This window comes from Manacus vitellinus, unplaced genomic scaffold (assembly GCF_001715985.3).
Source record: "Manacus vitellinus isolate BGI_N305 unplaced genomic scaffold, ASM171598v3 scaffold_3_pilon, whole genome shotgun sequence".
Lineage (NCBI taxonomy): Eukaryota > Metazoa > Chordata > Aves > Passeriformes > Pipridae > Manacus > Manacus vitellinus.
Window position 1 is genome coordinate 39,520,237 of NW_021940535.1, and position 22,551 is coordinate 39,542,787.

General features: G+C 38.0%; 1 protein-coding gene across 2 annotated transcripts; it reads left to right on the top strand.

The window, feature by feature from the left end:
- The first annotated feature begins 179 nt into the window (after positions 1–179).
- On the top strand, positions 180–20,698 carry YME1L1 (YME1 like 1 ATPase). Of its 2 annotated transcripts, none has more exons than XM_018075518.1 (19): positions 180–250; positions 4,540–4,671; positions 5,484–5,649; positions 6,570–6,668; positions 7,740–7,849; positions 8,846–8,996; positions 9,093–9,200; positions 10,003–10,085; positions 10,895–10,985; positions 11,749–11,901; positions 13,223–13,355; positions 13,783–13,845; positions 14,318–14,430; positions 14,777–14,932; positions 16,091–16,242; positions 17,150–17,276; positions 17,376–17,449; positions 17,902–17,988; positions 18,911–20,698. In XM_018075518.1, exons 1-19 carry the CDS (start codon positions 194–196, stop codon positions 19,052–19,054), a joined length of 2,199 nt encoding a protein of 732 aa, XP_017931007.1. In that variant the 5' UTR covers positions 180–193; the 3' UTR covers positions 19,055–20,698. The 2 variants fall into 2 exon arrangements, with proteins under 2 accessions (XP_017931007.1, XP_017931008.1); XM_018075519.2 differs by lacking the exon at positions 180–250 and adding an exon at positions 2,908–3,045.
- The last annotated feature ends 1,853 nt before the right edge of the window (positions 20,699–22,551 follow it).

The window sequence follows — 22,551 nt, forward strand, 5'->3', positions numbered from 1 at the left end:
GCCCCGGCCCCGAGCCCGCCGCGATTCAAAGCGGCGCCGGCCCCGCCCCGCCCCGCCCGCGCCGTCACCAACGGCCCCACGGGCGCTCTCGCGAGACCCGCGCGTTGTGCGCGGAGAGTGAAAGCGGCCCCGCAGCACCCGCCCCGCGGGGGGGAGGGAACAGCGACCCAGGGCCGGAGCTGTCATCCGGCTAATGACATCGGTTTGTCATCTCGGTTTCCAGTTTGGAAACTCCACTTGCCATGAGCAGGTAGACTGCCCGCTCTCCATGGGAAGCTTGAAAGTGTAGCAATTCAACAGAACTTGGTGTGAGAGATTAAAGAACTGGAAGATAATATTTATTTAGAAAGAAGCAACTGAATTTGGTCCCACGTACTCATTTTCTCGTGTGCTTCACTCACATCTGAGTTCGAGAGGCATTCGCACAACACTTACTCAGGCACATGGTGTGATTCTTGGGGTGTCCTGCGCTGGGCCAGCAGTTAAACTCAGCAATCCTGTTGGGTCCCTTCCAATTCACGATACTCTACGATTCTATGATTTTCTCACACTTGCATACTTGATAGCTCCAAAAGCTGTGTCCAGATGGCACAACCAGGAGGGCTTGTGTGTCAGAGAACTCGACCCATCCTGTCCTTACTTGTCTCCTGGTGTTCTCTGGGTTGGTGGTGGCAGACTTCTCTCTGGGCAGGTCTTTTGTGATCAGGAGTTAGATTAATGTGTTCTGTTGCTTCCCTCTAGTTCCTGATTACTTCAGCTGCTATTTATCTTAGGCAAGGTTGCTCTGCATTTTATTTGAGTCCTTACTTTGGATATCTCCATGGCTACCATTCTGCCTCCCTGTTGTGACAGCAGGGGCAGGGATGGCATTTACAGTGTGCTCTGACCTTGTTGCCATTCCCCTGTTCCCAGAGCGTAGGCCTTCTGACAAACCATCTGTGATAGCGCTTTATCAGAGCATAGGCCGCCTGTTCTGTTTACACAGCACAGCCGTAGGTGTTTACCAGTTTTACTGCACTCAGTTGTGTTCTTGGTCATTTTTTTAACTCTTGCCTTACTACCTTTATATTGCTTTCACATATACATTGCCGTTTATGTTTCATTCACACTGATCTTAATTGTTCTGTTGCAGTCTGTGCAGCAGCAAAGAGCTATTGCTGCAGAGGTCAGTGCAGAACTGGGGGTCTTTATTAACACAGTACATTAGTCATCAGGCCCTTGTTTTGCTCTAAGACACATCACTTATAATCTGATACTGCACAGGGAGGCCATGTACTTGTGAAGGAGAGCTGCTATCCCACAGATTCCAGCAGTACATGCAATTTAATGAGCAAATGTAGAAAATGTTTTCAATTAGCTTTTTGTAATGGTATTAACTACAATCTATCGTCTGTGTTTGTCACTTAATGTTAGTTTAGCTGTGTCTCACTGCCCCTGATGCCAGCAGAGAAGCTCAGCTGAGAGCAGGAGGGATTACTCCTTGTGCTGGTATCCTGTGCCAACAGGAGGTTATGCCAGCTGTGAAACTGCATCGGGCAGCGCATATTCTGGTACAGCCTGAGCTCCAAGGAAAGAGGGCCTATGCCTTCTCTCCTTTCCCTCAAGGCACCACAACTCATTGCACAGCTGTGTGACAAACTACTTCATGGGGTGGATCCAGGTTCATCAACTTTTAGGTTTTTTTGCTGTTGCCAGGTGAGGTTTCTGCCAAATCAGCGAGCTGAGCCACGTGATTGTGATCACAAGGGTGGTAGTGGAAAACAGAGATGTACAGGAAGGCAGAGGGAAGCAGCACTGTGGCTGTGCTCATCCAGATCAATGTAAGCTGGTGCGGGATAGCACTTCCAGTGAGGAACAGTGGTCAGGTGAAAGAAACAAAATGGTTATAAACCCTCAAAATAATTGGACAGCACATGGAAAAAAATGCACAAGGCATAGAAAAAGGATAAATATTAAAGACCAAATTCTGCCTAACATGTAGGTCCTTGTTAATTGAATGCAAGTAACAGTATTGGGGTTACTGATGTTGTCACTGAAAAAATGGGAAACAAACTCTTAACCAGTTTGTTAGGTTAGAAAGTTGACATTAATCAGTGCTGAAGGCACATGGGGATAGCTCCACAAAACATGTACATCAGTTATCAAAACTTTTGACTATTTAAACATTTTAGCAAACAAAGGAATTAGTGTTCATCGGTTACATAGTTCTCTTATTAATTAGTATTTTATCTTCTATTGATTAATGATTCTCTCACTTCTCATGCTCATTAGTCCCCATGCTCAGTTTCTTTCTTTTGGGTCTGGGGAGGGGTTTACTTGGGTCAGTGGTCTGTGGGTCAGTGGTCGGGGATGCCCCTACCAGAATTACCTTTTACCCACTTGAAGCTGAATTTCAGCACAATTACTGAGTTAGTTTTATTAGTTTCTTCCTTATCTTAGGAGTCCTGCCAGATGTACTGGTTGCCCATAACTTCCGCGTTCTTTCATGTTCATTATCAGTGGTACATCCCTCTTCCCAAGCCACGCTAATTTCCTCCCCCAGGTCTGAGCGCATCAAAGCATGTCAAGCCCTAACTTTCTTCTAACACATGGACATAGAGCTTGCTTGTTAGCCGCTATCTGTTTCACGGATTAAATCTCCCTTATTGTTAATTAAGCCCTAGTATTTCGCCCCGCCGCTGCCCAGGCTCTCTTTTTAAAGAAACACAACTTGTTCGGCAACAATACATACTTTAATGTGTAAAATTTTTTCTACGCGCGCGGTACACCCTTAACTCCCTGCAGAATGTTTGGGGTGCCGAAGGCAGGCACGCTGAGCAGGGCCCGTGAGGGACGCCTTTCGAGCGGCGGCCCGGAAGCTGTTCCCGCTGCGCCGCTTCCGGGGCGGGCGGGCCCGGTCAGCGCGGCCGCGGGCGGACATTTCCCGCAGCGGGCCGCCTCCTGCTCCCGGCGGCGGTTCCCGGGCTCGGCTGGGCGGCGGGAGAGGCGCTGGTGCCCGCCGTCCCCACCGGGACGATGTTCTCCTTCTCGACCGTGCAGCCGCAGGTGAAGGGCTGCGGGGCGGCCCCGGCCCAGTGCGGGGCCGCGCTCCGGCGGGCGGGGCTCGTTGCGTGTCCGGGCGGCGGCGCTCGGAAGGCCCGGGGGCTGCGGGACTCGGCTGGAGGAGCCACGTTCCGGGGGATTTGGTGCCGGGGGAGCAGCGGGGAGAGGAGCGGGTGGGGGCCTGGGATACGCACCTGGAAAAAAGTAAACGGAGGAGAGAGAGGGAGGTACAGTAAAAGCTTGTGAAGAGTAAAAGCCTTCTGAAATGACGAAACAACCGGAGATGGTTGCACTAGAAGCGAAGGGTGGTGGTGTGTGTTACAACAGCTGAAGTTAAACGGTGCTGATAATTGTCAGGTGTTGTGAAAACCGAAAAGAAACGACATAAAAGCGTTAGTGGAGAAAAACCCCGTCAATAATTTATTATATAGAACAGTCTGAATGCAGTCGGGAAGGCATCTGTTATTAGATAGTGAGTCTGATGGGACTGGTGGGGTTTGTTGACTTTGAACTGAACCAATGGTTTTACTTTTATGTTTTCTGTTAGAGGGATTAGTATGTGATGGTCTTATTCCACAGTAGGATTTGATTGTTCTTTTCAGATGTGGGGAATGTGTTAATAGCTTTTGTTAGTGTAGCGAAGAGGAAGAATTTGTATGTTTCTAACAGTGTGTAATTTCACCACAGTGGAAAATACAGGAGGAAAGTTAGTGGTTGGGATGTTGGCTCTGACCTCTGGACACTTTATGGTTTTACCGTAAACTCCCAGACTTTGTTTATAACTTTGGACAATTAATTATGAGGCAGTTTTCATGTCTTGCAGCATTGTCTCTCTAGCCAACACAGAGATGGAAGTTCTTGTAGAAGAATATTCACAGGCATACCTGATTATGCTTCAGTCAGATATCATTCCAGGAGCCACAGTTGCACCTCAGCTCATTTTAGTGATGGGTGCTGAGACTTTGGAAGTGTTGGAATTATTTGTACCATATATTCACAAGAGATGTGGTCATGTGCTAGAGGAGGAGCCCTGATAAGTGGTGCACCTGGGCTTCTGTTCTGATTCATGAGGTGGAGTCAGCTGAAAGCTGCTGAACTGCAGATTTGACTGTCTCTGTGTATGTTACGTGTGTTGCTAAAGTAAGCTCCCAAGGAAGAAAACATAAAGGCAGCTTTTGGGAATAACTCGTATAATGCAGGAAAAGTACAGATATTTCAAGCTATAGAAGTATTACTTTATAGATGAAAATACAGCCCATTTTGTTTTTTCTTTCCTCTTTCTAGCTTTATGAGCTTCTAATCTGTTGTGTGCACTTAAAGTTGTTTTTTTTTTCCCCCCTTTAAATAGAGGTATCAGCTAACACTGTGGTTTGAAGCTGAAGTCCTTAGTTAAAAGGCAATGTACAAGATACACAATTATAAGTCAGGGTTTGGAATAGAAATATGTTTAAATAGTTTAAACAAGGTTAAATCATTATCTGATTTTTTTTTCCCCAGGCTACTGTTCCTCTGAGTCACCTTATCAATGCCTTTCATTCACCAAAAAGTTCCACTACTACTGCCAGCAAAGCATCCATACAGCCTGTCCAGAGGGACACCTCCCCAGAGCATGAGGCTCAGAAGACTGAGGTACTAAAAAGCTTTAGAAAAAGTGATGTTTTGCTTTGAACTAAATTAAATCTGAATAATACCAGTTTAAGTGAATTTAATACTCGACTGTTTTATAAAATAATGTAATGTGGCTAAAACAGAATGTTACCATGTAGAATGTAACTTTTTGACAGAACTGCAGTCAGTCGGTGCTTCATCAGTCAGGAATCTACAAAAATTGCAGTATTTCATTAAGAAACAAAGCTGGTATTTGTCTCAGTAATTTGCAAATGAGGACGGGATTTGTTTTCACTTTCAACTTAAGTTTTTTTCTCTAAAGTAACAATAACTTTTAACAAACCACATGTTGTCTTTTCACTCTAAGTTCTAGCAAGGTTTTTCATTATTACTTGTGAGAAAATTGACTGTAATTTTAGATACATTGAAGGTTTTTTTATAGACTAAATAGCATATTTGCATGAGTTTTTTATTTTTCTATTAAAATGTCGTTTATTATTATTAGGTATTCCTTGTTCTTGACATTAAAAATTAAAACACAGGAGGTGCAAAGTAGTATCAGATCTTGCCACTTCTCTTTTAACTAATTTCTTTCAACAATTTTTAAAATGAAGAAAATTTTTGGAGGAAAAACAGTGAGTCTCTCATTAACTGCAGAATTTCGGAAGTCAGCATGGATTGTACTATTCATTGCTGTGTTGTGATTCCATTGTTGTTTCTTTGGTTTTTTTCTTTGTCTGTGTATGAATCTGTATTTGCTTCTGGTGCTACTGGGAGGTTTTTTCCCTAAGGTAGTCTTAAAGGAATTTTGAACGTTTATTTCTATTTTTCAGTCTTTAGTTAAAAATTTAAGAGACCTGGGATTGTCTGATTTGAAACCTAACCAGTTCAAAGAGTTGGTGAACAGGTTACTTCCTGGCTACTGTGCAGAAAACAAAGCCTCTTCGCAGTGGCACACGTCGTACGTCTCTGCTCAGTCCTTCTTTGAAAATAAGCATGGTATGTTTGAGTGAAGTACTTATGAGAATTGGTGAGAGTTAAATTATTAAGGTGAATACAGTTATTCTTTAGTTTAATCTCTTGTGCTGTAGATAATTCATAGTTAAAAAGCATATTTAATGTATTTTTAATTGTATAGAGATTGTCTCTAGAGCGGTGTTTTTGAAACTTGGGAATTTTAGAAAAATTCAGCTTCAGATCTGAAATTGTCTGCTGTTAAACTTGTCTGAACTCAACTGGTAGTACAAGTTCATTTGTCTTAATGACAAACCTGAGCTGCGAATTTTTCCACCAGTTTGTTTCACCAAGACGTTAGATTTTGCTAATCTACTAATGTAACACGATCACAGACATCTCCAGTTTACATTGTTGTTCCCTTTTTCTTGAAGCAACATTATGCAAAGACATTAATTAGAAAGGAATTCGTGTGGTAAACTGCTAACAGTCCATGTAGAGTATTTTGTGTCTGAAATGAACCAAGAATGGTTCCTTACAGTTAAAGATTTTTTTGTTGGAATTAGTCTAAAATGCAGGAAGTAAGGCCATTGCAGAATGCTAATATATGCTGAAGAAAGTATTAGAAAAAGAAGCATAGAGCTGACATTTGAGATACTACCTATAGTGTATAGCAATAGGGAGAAAGAGTATTATGAGTAATACCCTAGGGCTGCTATTTGAGAAAAAGTATTAAATTGCATTGTGATATATTAAAAAAAAATAGCCTAGAGACAATTGCCTGAACAAAATAGTTGCAAATGCTTCAAAGCTTTGATAGATGTTCTGGTAATTTGTTTAATTAAAGATGCCTGAAGGACTGTATTGTTTAAGAAAGCAAAAAAAAAACCCAAACTGTGCTAGAAGTAATATTGAGTTGCCATTTAAAATAGGATGTATTTACACTTTGCTGCATCTTTTTACAGGTTTTGTGGATGTTTTCAGTGTTTTACGCTCATCTTGTTTGTTCAGACAACATCCCAATCCCCTCCAAAATTTCTGTTCAGGTGTTCCATGTTGGCCAGGTATAAAGCAATAAACTACATTGTTTTTAATCTCTATAGTATTTTTCTAGTCTGGGAAGGTGTTTTTACATTTGTTGTAAAGGCATCACTCAGGAAATACAGTAAGCTCCAGGAGGAACTTTATGTGATGTTGACACTTTCGGTCATGAAGTTATTTTTGCATTTGAGTAGTACGTTTCAAGATTAAGTTAGTAAACGTCATGTTGCCATAGAATCTTGTTTCAAGATGTCAGTATTTGTGGATCATATTCTTAAAGATCATAGATGAAGTGACTATTTTTGAATCAATAAATATGTTGAATCCGGTACTCATCCAGTTAAGCTTTCTGAGGGCTTTGGTGGTTGCTTTAAAGTACTGCAGAGCTGCCTGATCAAATGTTGAAGTTAGACCTTTTTTGAGCAGGGGTCAAAGATCAGCTGCAGAAGTTCTTTTTATCTGGTGCTGTTATAGTATAACAAAAAAGTTAGTGAAAACTATATAATTGAGTGGCATTGGCGTTTATTTTAAAAGGTAGTGAAAAAAGATAAATATTCTTGGCTTCTGGGATTTATGTGGTAAAATCTCCATCACAAGGTTTCTGATGTGATGTGCAGTGCTATAAGATCACTGTGATTAAATGGTTTCGTTTCTTTTGTCAGTTCCTAAGGTAACAGCACACTTAAGCCCTTCCAGATCTCCTCAGGGCACCTTATCAGCTGGGCTTGTAGATAAGGCTTTATTCTCATCCTTCTGGATTTGCTTCTGAATGCTTCATGTTTATCAGCCTGCCTGAATTTAATTCAGCTGCATGTCTCCTATTCCCTGAGTTGGCCAATCTGTAATTCACAACATGAGCTCCTGATCATTTTAACATAAAATTTTATGTGAAACAGTAAGCAGCTAGTGTACAAGTTCAGATTACAAGTATGGTTTGTGGTTACCAAAGTATCCATTTACAGTACAGTGGATATGTTGGGAAGATTGTATTCTGTATTCTTTCATATAAGAGTTTCTGAAATTTCTTAGACTATTTTTTTGATAGTGATAATAATGAGTAATTTTTAACTTTTATTTATTTTAACTACTTAAAGTGTACATACAGTCACGGAACTTTAAGACTTTGAGATCAAGAGCAAGACGCCTACAGTCAACATCTGAACAATTCACAGAAACAAAAAGTTCACTTTCTTCACTTTTGAAGGTAAATATGAGTAACATTATGAAGTTCTTTTGGGCTTATTCAGACCACCTCTTTCTCTTGAATGAGCCTTCATAATTTTCCAGGGGTATTTTCTTTCATTAGTATGAAAGAATTTTTTAATTCAAAAACTTGAGCTAATTGCAACCTGTTTTTTTTCTTATTAATACACATATTTGCTTCATATATCACCAATACAAAGATTATTTGGATATTTAGTTGAATAGTTTCAGAGTATAAATATGGTTTTAAACTCTAGAAATAAAACTTTCTGTATTCTGTTTCTGTGCCTTTGTTAAAAATAGCTTTGAGTCAAATTAATTACTTCTTTGAACAGAAGTACAGCTAGTTTGACATACCAGAATGTATGTTTTCAAGTCAGCAGATAATGAAACCAAATTAACCTAGGTACTCTTTGCTTCTGATTGGTTGTGCGGAAGTCAGGCCAATTAAGGCCTTTGATCTTATTGCGTGTGTAAATTATCTTTGAACTCTTCCCTTCTTTTTGGCACATGTGGCTTATTTCATCTGTGGACTAGATATGCTGTGGATGACAATAAACCAGAGCTAGCTCCATGCAGTGCTGCTTGTAAATTTGATAGGGCATTTGAAATATATTTGTTTAAGCTCCATTGAAACTAAACTTACAAAGATACTTGCAATTGGAAATAAAGCAAAAAGCTTAAGCTAATAACTCCCACTAAATCCAATGAACAAATCTGGTTGTGTACAGATCTGCTTAGGCTGTTTTCTGTTTGGAACTGGGATCTGAGAGAACTCTGAAACTGATTTGCTCAGCAAAAATGATGGTGCCCCTGCTCGAACCATGGGGATTCCACACTTGAGCGACTGCTCTGTATCATCTAACTAACCCTATAGCACCTGAATTATTTGCTTTTGTGATTTATTTTTTTCTTCATCCCCCATGCTAGCTACGTGGTAAGTTAACTGTATCTCAAAGCTTAGTGTATACTAACAATGCTTTGGAAAATATTTCAGGGCTTTATCCTGAGAAAGCGACGAATTGACTTTGAAAACTTGGATGCGCTAATGAAAACAAAAAACATCCCAGAGGCACACCAGGATGCTTTTAAAACTGGTTTTGCAGAAGGCTTTTTGAAAGCCCAGGTATTCCTACAAAAAACACTTGGTAAGTTGTTTTAGTTCTCGTATTTTGTCTTTGCAATCAACAAGTAGTTTATTTCAGCCCAGGTTAAATATGTTGTTTTTTTTTTTTCTTTTACAGATTCCTTAAGAAGATCACGTTTGCTTTCTTTCTTTCTCTTTGTTCTTTGTTTTTATCTTGCTATATACTCGTCATTTTTACCTGGGAAAGGTTCCTTTTCCGATGCTGGTTAGTTAACTTTTTTTCCATGCTGTTGCACTTGTGTTGTTTCTTCCAGCAGGTTTAGCATAAATGAAGTATATTTTGACATTATGATTGTTTTAGGATAATGTTTCAGTGTACTAATGAAAGAGTTATTTATTGCTTCTGGCTACAGCCTTTCAGATGACAATGTGACAAAGCGTTTATGAAGACAAAAAAGTTGTGTGTTGGTATAATTGCTTTATTTTTTTGGTGAAGCAGTTATATGGAACCTGGGAAGTCAGCCTGTTTACCAATTTTGTATTTGTCTTTCAGTTTAGATGGTGTTACCTGGATCAGCTATAGGCAAAATGGTTTGATTTTTGAATTTGCAATCACAACCTAGTTTATAGCAACTAGGAACTTGCATTGTCAAATTGTCATCTCAAGAAATCCATTGGAAACAGTGGAACGATCAAAGGCTGAGCTAATTTAACTGGAGATATTCAGCTTGATGCTAAAGTATCGCCTGGGTGTTAAGAAAGTCAAGAGTATATGCAGAAACACTGAGGGGAGAAGCTCTGGCTGTGTACGTGCTTCTGAATGCAGAGTTTTCTGTACTACACATGACTAAAAAGCACATCACTGAATGAATTGCCAATATTTTAAGGAATTTTTTAAAAAATTTATCTTATTCTTGCTGGACACTTGTAAATGGACATGTGCCCTTTTAAAAGGGTGGGTGTCAAGTCGGTGTCTTACTGTTATGAGTTCAAGTGCAAAATCCAGTCTTGGAATGAAGTGACTTTATGTGTAAATTTGTTGTTCGTCATCTGCTGTTTGCTCTTAGTACGCTTTCGAACATCAAGTATCTTTGATGCAGCAGTTGATCCAATCCAGTTGAAAAATGTCACCTTCGAACATGTGAAAGGGGTAAGATTGTTTAACTAATCATTGTGAGTCTGAAGAATGTCTTACTCTGTTCAAGAAATTTCTTTGTATGAACTGAAGCTTTGTATTTGTTGGCCACTCCAAGATGAAGGAAGGCTTAAACCACTCTTGTTCTACTCTGTATTTTTGTGGCATTTAGTAGCTTATAAAAGGTGCACTCTCTACTTATTGAGTGACATTTTTAAAGGCTAGAATAGCAAAAGGCAGGCCATAAATAGCCATGTTAATCTATTATATGCAGAAGTTGATTGGTACAAGAAGATGATAAGGCCATTTGATTGTTTTCTCTCTTAGTGCCATCTCTTTCTGATATTAGGACAGGAGATACGGAGAATCCCAGAAAAAAGTGGGCATGTCACTGCTTATGGGATAGCTTTATTTTTTCTGTTCAGTTGTTCTTTGACTGTTAGTGGCAAAATGAGGACCTCCCCTTTCCTTCTCCTCGGACAAATAGAATCTTATGAATTAATTAGACTAATATCTTGATGTAGAACTTTGATTTTGTATTTATGTTGTTGTTCAGATCTGGTCTTGAACTGTTGGGTTTTTCCTTCATTGTTACTAAGTTTAATGTTTACTTATTCCTGTGAGCAGTTCTAGGATAGGTTGAATTAAATGCATGGACAGTTGGTATCCACACAGATCTTGTGGTACACTTTTATTGTTTTCTGTTTGTATTTTTGATCAATACGCAATTAGGGACTTAATCTCTACTACAAAACTTGTATACAGAAAACGTGCAGTATTTTATAAATGCTTAGTTATATTTATGTCATGTTTTTAATGTGTAGGTTGAAGAAGCAAAACAGGAATTGCAAGAAGTTGTGGAATTTCTGAAAAACCCACATAAATTTACTGTATTAGGAGGTAAACTTCCAAAAGGTAAGAACCATTGCTCAGCAGAAGTGAAAGACCTATTTAGCCATGGCTGTGTAGCTTGTTCTATACTGAGTGACTTATTTACAGCCTAGTTTCTTACTGTTTTTTTCATGTAGTATGCAAATGAAAATTTTGGAGTTAGACAAAATTTACTGTGCCTTCTTTATTTATTAAACTAATAAACAGTGCCCTGGGGATTTATGTAACTGAACTCTTAAAAGGCCTTTATTTCTTCCTTATGGCTTGCAGCACCTTTAGTGCTCGTTAACTGCTTAGACAGCTCAGAAACAAATGTTTTCATTTAAAAGGATGATTAAGATTGATCATATTGGAAGTCCTAAGTGAATCTGAAATACATAAACCTGATAAGTCTGTTTCTTGTTAGTGCTCTATCCTGTTTAAAGACAATTACTTGGAATGATTTAATTAAAAAAAAAAAGTTCCACAGAAACAGCCAGGAAAATGTCAGTTTGAAGAAAACACTTAGGGATTCAGCTGCTAAACTCAGTAGTAATTTTGTAGAATACTTTAGGTTTCTGTTTCTATTTGTCTTTGTGTCGTTTAAATGTGCATCAGATTGCATCTAGATTTGTTACAGGAAGCTCCTTCAGGCTGCATGCAATGAGCAGTATCTGAAATGGGATGTTAACAGCTTTTTGAAGCCAAGTGTAAATTATTTCTTCTAATCTACGAAAGAAACTACCGGTATAATAAGACTGTGTGGATTTGGTGGGTTTGTTGTTTGGGTTTTTTGTTTGTCTTTTAGGTATTCTGTTAGTTGGACCACCTGGTACCGGTAAAACGCTTCTTGCACGAGCTGTAGCTGGTGAAGCTGATGTTCCATTTTATTATGCGTCTGGATCAGAGTTTGATGAGATGTTTGTCGGTGTAGGAGCGAGTCGCATCCGAAGCCTGTTCAGTAAGTTAAATATTTGTGGGTTTGAAATCTTTTCATGTGGGAGATTAAGTATTCAGTGGTGTTTATATGGTTTGATTAGTTCCAGTTCTGGTTACTGGAAAGTAAAAGTGCACAAGGCTAGTAAATAAAGCTTACTTCTGTAGGTAAATGTTAGAATTCTGTGAGCATTGTTTAACTTCCTAGTCATCAGATGAAATTATAGCAAAGATTATAACTGATGTTGTAACAGTCCAAGAAAGAAAAAGTAATTTAATTAGAAATGAAATGTCCTATAAACTAAATGAAATATTTGAAATTATAAACTTAGTCACACATAAATTCTTGTAAATTTTGAATTGTAAATTTAAGGTTAAAAATAGTGTTAACCTTCTTAATTACTTCCCTCATATTTTTATTTTTTGTTAATCTGAATTAGAGCTTTATGGTATCACAGCACAGCAATAAGCTGACATTTCCTTTCTCACACCCATCAACAGGCTCAAAATAAAGGGCATTATAATGAAACTTTCAAAATTAATGGTTAGGTTTATAGCTTTCACAAAAGAGGCTTTCTGTTTTAAGTATGCAAATATTATTGGGGAGGGGGATATCCAGCTTCTCACTTAAATGGATAATTGGTAGTGTCAAATATGTGCAATGTACAAAGTAGTTTGCATTTGTAGAAGAAACATGACTTGCTTCATGTGGAAGGGATGCAAAATGTAATATGTGTAGTACCTTAAAAATGCATTTCCTTCTGTTGACTTTAGAAGTTTAGATGACTGACTTGTACACTGATAGCATTACAGATATGTCTGGCTGGGTGAATAAGTTGCATCTTGGCATGCATGTACCAACCAGTGGTTTCCAAGTTTATGGCTGCAGTTTTATTTTGTGTTTTTAATACCTGTAAACTTGAGTGTGAGCCCTTCACAGTTAAATAACAAGCAGGTTCTATTAAAATAAGTTAGTGTTGAGAATCATCACATATCATATTGTTTTTATTTAATAGGCAAATGTTCTCTACCCAAGCCTATGAAAGAAACTGTTGTAGGGAGTTCATACAAAATACAACAATTTCCTAATCTATTTTACTGGTGATTTCTTGTAGCATGACAAGAATAACTGATGAAGAGATTAAAAACCTTGCTTCTCTTTGTGTCTCTCCATTTCAAAAATACATTTCCTTTTTTTTAAAGCTAAAATCAAGACAATTCTGATGATTTCTAATAGAACACTTTATAACCCAAGAGTAATAGAAATACTAGAATCTTAAATTACATGATACACTGTTTGCTCCTTTGTGGTGTTCAACGCCCTTCTGCTATTTTCCTTTTGTCAGGGGAAGCAAAAGCAAATGCACCTTGTGTTATATTTATTGATGAATTGGACTCTGTTGGTGGGAAGAGAATTGAATCTCCAATGCACCCCTATTCAAGACAGACCATTAATCAACTTCTGGCTGAAATGGATGGGTAAGTGTATGGATTCTGAGGGCACAGAAGGTGTTTGACTAACTGGTATTCTGGACGTTTGGATGAACTTTTTCTCCTTGACAGCTTTGAAGTTTTACGTAAGTTTTTGTAACGATTTTAAGGATATAAATTTAAAATGCTTTTATGACTACTTTCTAGTACTGCCAGCAGTTGCATTAATGGTCTTGTTGTAAAGAATATAGAAGCTTCTGACTTGTAGTCACACAGTAGCTGCAATTTTTTTAGCCTGATTATATATCTAAAGGATGAAGTTCAAGTCAGATCAGAGCATGTTTTTAAACAGTTGTTGGGTTCAACGTCGTTTTTGACTTGACAGTGAAGTCACTGAACTAAGTAACAGAAATATTTATGGACAAAATTGTAATTTCTGTATCCAAAAAAAAATTCTCACCTTTTATCCACACAGATTTAAACCGAATGAAGGTGTTGTTATTATTGGTGCAACAAACTTCCCTGAAGCATTAGATAAGTGAGTATAATGCATTGATCATTTTTACAGAGCATATATTAAAAAGCAAACAAAAAACACCTGCAACAACAACAAAGTTGCTTGTGATAATCTTCAGGTATTACAGTGTTACGGCTCGGGTTTTTCCCTCTTAAAAAGGATGTGTATGACCAGTTTTTGGTATTTAATATGTTGCAGAGTTACTGAAGAAATAAGTAATGTGCTTCTTAGCATTTAAAATTTGACTGGCTGAATTCCTTGTTCACAATGCAAAATTTTCAAATGCAAAAAGCCCTTTAAAACACGTTGTCAATAAACATCTTTCATCGGTCTTTTTATAAGCGGATAAGAAAAACATATTCTTTGCATCTGTGCATGAGACATAATCTTTGTAGGTGTTTTTAGAAATAGCAATGAATTTTTGTTCCTTGATATGTTAGTAAGTTTACTGCAGCATTTTTCAGGCAGTGTACTAAATTGCCATTTCCTTTAGTGCTCTAATACGTCCTGGTCGCTTTGATATGCAAGTTACTGTTCCCAAGCCTGATGTGAGAGGTCGTACAGAAATTCTGAAGTGGTACCTTAATAAAATCAAGTATGATCCATGTAAGTAAATACTACAGTGTCTTTTTATGTAACGGTTTTTATACTGTATCAGCCCCCTCGTGTTTGCCCTTTATTACATTGGCAATTACGGCTTTACCACGTGTCTTTAATAAAGAACACAAAAATTGCCTAATATGTAGTGTTGTAACGATTTTCTGAGGCAGTGTTTCTTTCTAGTCCCTAACAGTTCCAAGTGTCTTGACAATTAGGCTTCATTTCTTCTAATACTGAAAATTCTTTGTTTAATGCATATGTTTTAATAGAACATGATTCTTGCTTACAGTTGCGGGAGCAATATGGACTCTTAATGACAAATTTGTTTGTTTGTTTGTTTTTTCCCCCACAGCTGTTGATCCAGAAATAATTGCACGAGGCACAGTAGGATTTTCAGGAGCAGAGCTTGAAAATCTTGTAAATCAAGCTGCCCTGAAGGCAGCTGTTGATGGAAAAGATATGGTAACCATGAAGGAACTAGAATTCTCCAAGGACAAAATTCTAATGGGTAGGATTTATACAAAAGACATACATGTATATTACAGTACACAGAGGTTTTCTTGTGTGATTAAGACTTTTATAGGGAAAGACAGAAATTTTTATGCTCTTGTTTTTTGGATTGTTGGATTGATTTTTTTGCGGGGGTTTTTTTGGTTGCTTTTATCTTTTTGAATTAGGTTGCTTTGTTTTTTGGGGTTGGCTTTGGTTTTTTGCTTTGTTTTTTTTTAATTTTATTTTATTTTTGGTTTTTTTGTTTGTTTTTTGTTTTGTTTGTTTTGGTTTGGTTTTTGGTTTTTTGTTTTGTTTTCCTTTTTTATTTTGTTTTTGGTTTTGTTTTTTTTTCTTTTGTTTTTCATTTTGGTTTTTGTTTTGTTTTTGTTTTTCTTTTGGTTTTGTTTTTGTTTTGTTTTGTTTTCTCTTGTTTTTTTCTTTTGGTTTTTGTTTTTTATTATGGTTTTTTGGGGGGGTTTGGTTTTGGTTGTTTTGTTTTTTGTTTTGGTTTTGGTTTTTGGTTTTGGTTTTTTTTGTTTGTTTTTTTGTTTTGGTTTTTTTTTTGTTTTCTTTTGGTTTTGTTTTGTTGTTGTTGGTTTTGGTTTTTTGGTTTTTTTTTTAACAAATAAATCTCTATTAGTTACTTCTGTATAGAAGCTTTTGGGACCAGAGAGCAATATGTAAAACTCTTTAAAACTTGATACTATTTTTAAAATCAAAAATGCATCTTGTACTTCAACTCAGAGGGAGACACAGGCTTGATTTCTTATCCTTCCCCTACTTACTCGTAAAGGAAAGGAGCAAATAAATGACCAGAAACCTGGAACTTCTGTTTAACTAACTCGTCCTGTGATAGCACAAAGCTTAAACATCTGAGACATAAAAACTAACAATCTGATCTGTTCCTGCTTGAGAAAAGACATGGAATTTTTTCAGTTACTTAGATTGCATCTTAAATCTATTCCTTTAAAAGCAGCTTGTTTGTAGAGTATGTTCAGGTCCATTTTTAGACATTAAAATCTGACTCGTAAATATTTTGCAGTTAATGAGTGTCAGTTCCCTTTGTTTGCATGCTGTACCTCAGCTACTTTGTGTTCTGTTTGAGTATATGCAATGGGTGGGTTGTGGAGGTTCAACTGTACAAAAAAGTTAATTTAATTTTCCTCTGTTTAAGGACCCGAACGTAGAAGTGTAGAAATTGATGAGAAAAACAAAACCATCACTGCTTACCATGAGTCTGGACATGCCATCATTGCATATTATACTAAGGATGCAATGCCAATCAACAAGGCCACAATCATGACACGAGGAACAACACTGGGACACGTGAGTGTTTAATCTATCTAGTTCTATTAGTATTTATTTTATTTATTAGTATTTCTTTAGTTTTATTTTTCTGTTGGTTTGGTGGCGTTGAGGAATTTGCCAACAATGCTGTTTGTTGTGTTTATGTTATTGTATATTGTAATCTGTTGAAATACTCAGTTATGAGCAATTTCTTGGAAAACCCACTGGTCATCTTTTCTGTGTGATAGAAAGCTTTCTTCCTTCATTTAAAAGTAAATTGGCATACACTAGTGTAACAACTCAAACGTACAAGGAAAGAAATATAAGTTTGATTCTGCTGTAGTTAAAATAGCACCCAACAGCAAAACTTTGAAGAATGTCTAAAAGACTGGTAAGTAGAAGCACAGCTGAACTTTACTTCTAACACAAACATCCTTTATCAAGTTGCTCTTTGTCCAGTGTGGCTTTTCTAAATTTAACTGGTTACCTGTCTTGTTTCTAGCATAGAACCCTAAGTTTTTCTATTTTGCCCTTAGCTGCCAAGCATTTGTACAGAAAAATATTTCTATTGTATCTATTTCTGTTGAGCTTTTTCCAAGTTGATGTGTTCAGTTAATGAAAACCATTGGCCTGAATCCTCTGGGCAAGCTGATTTGTTCTCAGTGTAGGTAATAAAGAGAACAGATTGTTTTGGGTTTTTTTGGTGATAGGTGTAAGTTGCTCAATTTGATGTGGTGCTCATGGTCTGTTGGAAGTTATTTCAGTGGTTAAACTAAAAACCTCCAAGCAAACCTGATGAGTGCACAGACATGGAGGAGGCCCAGAGCATTTAGTGTTGCGTAAAAGCCTTTATATCTGCTTTGGATATAAACCAGAATATTTTTGAGATTATATCAGTATTTCTTCAGGTTTTTTTGTTACCTGACCACAGTTCTGTATCTTACAGGTGTCTTTGCTCCCGGAAAATGACAGATGGAGTGAAACTAGATCCCAGTTGCTTGCACAGATGGATGTCTGTATGGGAGGAAGAGTAGCAGAAGAGCTCATATTTGGAACTGATCACATCACGACAGGTCAGCTGATTGGTATTTAAAAAGGTTTTGGATCAAGGGTGTGAATTGGCATGTTTAAGTTGGTTTCAGTAATGTGACTTAGATCTGTTTGCTCTCTAGGTGCTTCCAGTGATTTTGACAATGCTACTAAAATTGCAAAACTGATGGTGACTAGATTCGGAATGAGTGAGAAGGTAGTGTTATCAATCCTTTAATATTTATATGGAACAAAGACAATTATAATTAAAGCTTATGTGGGTGTCAGTGATCACTGAGACTAGTGTAAGTAGTTTTGACAAAAAGAGTAAACCTTTTGACCTGCTATAGAAAGCTCAACTAGAAAACTGATGTACTTGACAGTTTAAAAACTACCTTACAGGATTTTCACCTCAAAATGGCCTTGAAAGTTACTAATGTCTTCAGGAAATAGTTATAAAGCCAAACATTTTGGAATTGAGGGTAATCTTGGGTTTGGGAGGGTGAGGACGGTAACAACATTGAATTTTCTTTAGAAGCTCCTTTAGTCATGTTTATTACCCATCAAGTGTTAGTAGTCTAGGGATTTTGGTTTGGTTTTTCTGGAAGAAAATGCTTAATCAGGATCTTGCAACAGTGGCAAGATAAAGACGTGTTTGTTGTTGTTTAGCTTGGTGTTATGACCTACACTGATACAGGGAAAGTCAGCCCTGAAACCCAGTCTGCAATTGAACAGGAAGTAAGGACGCTTCTACGGGTAAGTCTCTCCCCCTCCACTCTGATACGTTTAGTTTGAGATGTGTTGAATATCTGCTTGCTTGCTTGTTCATTTTTATGATGTATACTGGTGAAAAGATACAGGTGGATGAAAGTATTCCGAAGTATTTAATGTAGCTGCAACGTTGAATCTGTGCATGTCAAAACTTGGTGATTGCCATGCACAAGTAGTGTGAATCGAGTTGGTGGTGTTGGGTCCTTTAGTACACTCTTGAACACTTCCTCTTACATTTGGTCAGGATTTGTATTTTGCCTATTCAATTAATAAGGAAAAAAGTATGACTATAAATTGACTATGAAATAGTTTGGTACAAGTAGGAAAATTACTTATATCGTAACATTTAAATGATCAAACTTCTGCTGTAGTTGTTTTTGAACTGACTTGGTCATGTGAGAACTACTGATGCAGGACTACAGGTTGAAGCTGGTAATGCTGGCAACGTGCATCTACTGCAGCAACTGGTAACTTTCAGTAGCTGGTAGCTTTCAGCTTTTTAAAAATGCAAAATAATAGAGTTTTATTAGCCTTTAAGGAATAATCTGTGAATGCTGTAGCTCTACTCATAATGCAAAACTAAATATACTTGTTATAAAAATCAGGAAATTTTCAAATGTAGTAAGTCTTTTCTAAGTCATATATAAAAATACTAAGGTTTGTCTCAGGATTTTATTTTTAGTCCTACTTATGCAAAATAAAGTGTTTTGGTGGTTTTTCATTAAAATTATGCCAACTGAGTTTTAAATCTTCATGAGTCAGGACCTGTGCTAGCTATGAAATATAAGGCACAACTCTAAATGTTTGTTTCAAGCTGTATTTCCTGGAAACAGTTTTTAAAGTGCAATCTTGCTGTTGTTTTTGTTCTAAAATCTTAAAATCTCCTTCTACCTGTTTTTAATATTAGGACTCATATGAGCGAGCAAAGAACATCCTGAAGACTCATGCAAAAGAACACAAGAATTTAGCAGAAGCTTTATTGAAATATGAGACTTTGGATGCCAAAGAAATCCAAATTGTTCTAGAGGGGAAAAAACTAGAAGTAAGATGATAACTTCTGGGATATGTAACTGATAATTTGAAGAATGTACATCTAGCAATGCAGTAGTCTTACGCAACATAGCCTTTTTTTCTCTTCCTGATGTGTGTATGGCATTAGTGTCACTTAATATTAGTCTGTCTCTTGTGAGCTTCTGTTAACTCATCTATTTGTTGTGTCTCATCAGAAAAAGACACAAAATAAAGCTAGTTTCTCATCCTCTGTTCCCTATACTCTTCGCACAAGAAGTTATTCAGGCGGCTAAATCTCAGGGTTGAATTCAGCATTTTGGTTCAATCAAATGTGTTGAAGCTGAGAAGAAAAGTGTGCAGATACACTGGTGTGTCTTGGCACAGCATCCTGGGCCATGCTGCTATGTGTGCATTTGAAGTGATACCTCACAGTGTGTGCTATGGAATGTGTTATGGAGAATGACAGAGATGTAAAACAGTAGTGTGTAGTGTAACTAATGCTCATACTCTATTTGAGGCTAGCGACCACTATTAAAGACTTCTTATTTAGAAATGTAACAAGACATCTCTACGAATGAAGTAGCTACATTGTGGGAGCTCCATGTTAGGCAAAAACATCAGTGGTCATGTTTCCAGTACTCTTGGGATTAAAATACACACGTGTATGGCTGGGAGAGAAATTTTAATGCAAAACCAACAGGCTAAATGTGTCTAAGCCTCTTTGGACGACGTTTGGGGCAGAACCATGGCAGGGATAAGAGAAATACCTGTGATCTCTGATGTGCTGCTGACAAGATTCTTAAAATTTTTATAACTGTAGTAAATGGATGACAGTGCTTTGATGACAGTGCTTTTACACTGCTGAAGATTCTACAGAATTAGTTTCTACTAATACTATGTATGGGTGTTTGATAATCCAACAGATAATTTCTTCAAAGAAGGCAATGTTGCTTACTAAAGAGTAGTTCAGAAAATGTTTGAAGCATGTGTTGTTTCAAATAACATTCCCAGTTCTGTTGTACAGTAGAAGTAAAGAAATAAAACTTTTTCTTTCAACCCGTACAGAAACCTCTGGAAATTCTAAGAAAATAAGAAAAAAGTTTCAAAAACAAAAGCAGTTTCCAATCAAGTGGAAGTGATTGCTAACAATTAAATGCCAGTAATCTTTTGATCTCATGGAACTGGCTTTTATGAATAACACATCTTGATAATAATCTTTCTGCACAATCAGTTGTAACCTTGTGGGACTATAAGCTTGTGTTGCAGAGAGGGCCTGTTTTAGCATATTAATGTTGAAGGTTACCGTACTTGGACATTAAAATAGTTGGGCTGGTGCCAATAAGTGTGAGTGGAAACTGGTAGCTACACCTAAAACTATAAGTAACAGTATTTTAGAATTTTCTGAGTAATGCTTGATTATAACTTAGTTTTTTAGTAGGAGCACATGCATTTTTTTTCCTTTCAAAACCAGAGTAACTTTCTTTTTGCCTGTTTTTGTCAGCTTACTATAGTGACATCCCATCTCTGTGTGGGAGAACTTCCAAATGTTATAAAACAGTATACAAAATGTCTAGGCTGACTAGTTAGAGTTGTACATGTATTTTAGAAATATGCCAACAGAAACAGAAATATACTGCATATTTGGCATCTGGTTTTGGAGTAATAAAGGTTAATTTTAATTATGCATATTGGTTTTCTTTTTATTCATTGTAAATTGCTATAAAATGTAATACCAAGTTCCCTACTATGTAAATTGAGGTGTATATAACATTTAAAGTTGTAAATAAATTTTGAGAATTATGGCAAAATTGCACTCTCTCTAATGAGATTTCTAGGGAATGTTCTCCCTAGAAATTCAGACCTTTTTACTGCTTCTGTAGTGGGACTTGAAAGGGAACTTTTCCTGCTAAATAATGTGAATCTGCACTTAGAAATAAAAGCAAAAAAACTTTTTTTTGAAGTCACTAAAATCTATATTCAGTGATCTTGTTTGAGAGTTAAGTCCTTTAAGTCCAACTTATCTTCTTCTCATTCAAAAGCTTCTTGCTATATGCATAGAAGTAGAGAAGTGGTATTTCATTGGATCATGAAAGATTTTTACAAGATTAGCCATAAAGTGTGAAAGGGATCTTTTACTTTCTGACCAACTTAACAGCACAAATATTACTAAAGAGTTTATTGACATTCTTGGTTGGTTGTGTGCATGTGACATCTGTGGAGTTTCAAAGAAACTTACCTGTTTAGGCATTGGGTTTGACCTCTGGTGTTCTTTGGGTGCATCTAGGAGCTGGAATTTCTCCTCACATAATCATTGGGCAGAGGTAGGAGACCACTGGATTGGGTTTGTGTGGCAGGGTTTTTGTAGTGAGGATGCTACATGGAGGGCATCTGTGAGAAGATGCCAGAAGCTTCCCTCTGTTTGATAGAGCACAGCCAGAGGCTCCAAGAGGGACCCACGACTGGCCAAGGCTGAGCCCATCAGCCACAGTGGTAATGCCTTTGGGATAACACACTTAAGAAGGGGAAGAAGTTACTGTGCAAGAGCAAATGCAGCCAGAGGAGAGAAAAGTGAGAACATGAGAGAAAAACAACTCTGCAGCCACCAAGGTCTGTGAAGGAGGAGGGGGAGGAGAAGCTCCAGGCACTGGAGCAGAGATTCCCCTGCAGCTGGCAGTGAACACCACGGTGAGGCAGCTCTCCCCTTGCAGCCCATGGAGCTCCACCTGGAGCCTGTGGAGGGCCCCACACCAGAGCAGGTGGATGCCCAAAGGAGGCTGTGCACTGGAGCAGGCTCCTGGCAGGACCTGTGGACCACTGGAGAGTAGCCCACTGGAGCAGGTTCGCCTGCAGGACTTGTGACCCGTGCTGGAGCAGGCTGTTCCTGAAGGACTGCACCCTGTGGAAGGGACCCATGCTGGAGCAGTTTGTGAAGACCTGCTGCCTGTAGGAAGGATCCACGTTGGAGAATTTTGTGGAGGACTGTCTCCCATGGGAGGGACCCCATACTGGAGCAGAAGAGGAGTGAGTCCTCCTCCCCCTGAGGAAGGAAGAGTGGCAGAGATGTGTGATGAACTGACTGTACCCATTTCCTGTCCCAGCCCCTCCCCTTGCCGCTGTAGGGGGAAGGTAAAGAAAAGTGGCAGTGAAGTTCAGGATACCTTTTATAAAGAATTTAGTATAAAAATTCTCAGGCTGTCATAGGTAGAGGGGAGATGTGGTAGGGCGATTGGTGGTTTTATTTGTGTCAATTTCCAAAAAGCAAAAAAGCCAAATCAATCTCCAAAAAGCTCTAGCACCTAGGGATAAAGGTAGACCTGGAAAGATGCATCAGCTGAAATGCACTTCTGGTTTCATGCATGTTAAGTACTCCCCCAAAAAACTGCTTTGTGCTTAATTTATTTTTGCTTTTAGAAAGTGATCTAGGACATGTCTTAATGATAAGTGTAATCATTACTCTTCAGACCATAGAATTATTAAGGTTGGAAAAAACCTCCAAGAGCATCAAGTCCAACCATTAACCCGGCATCCCCATGTTCA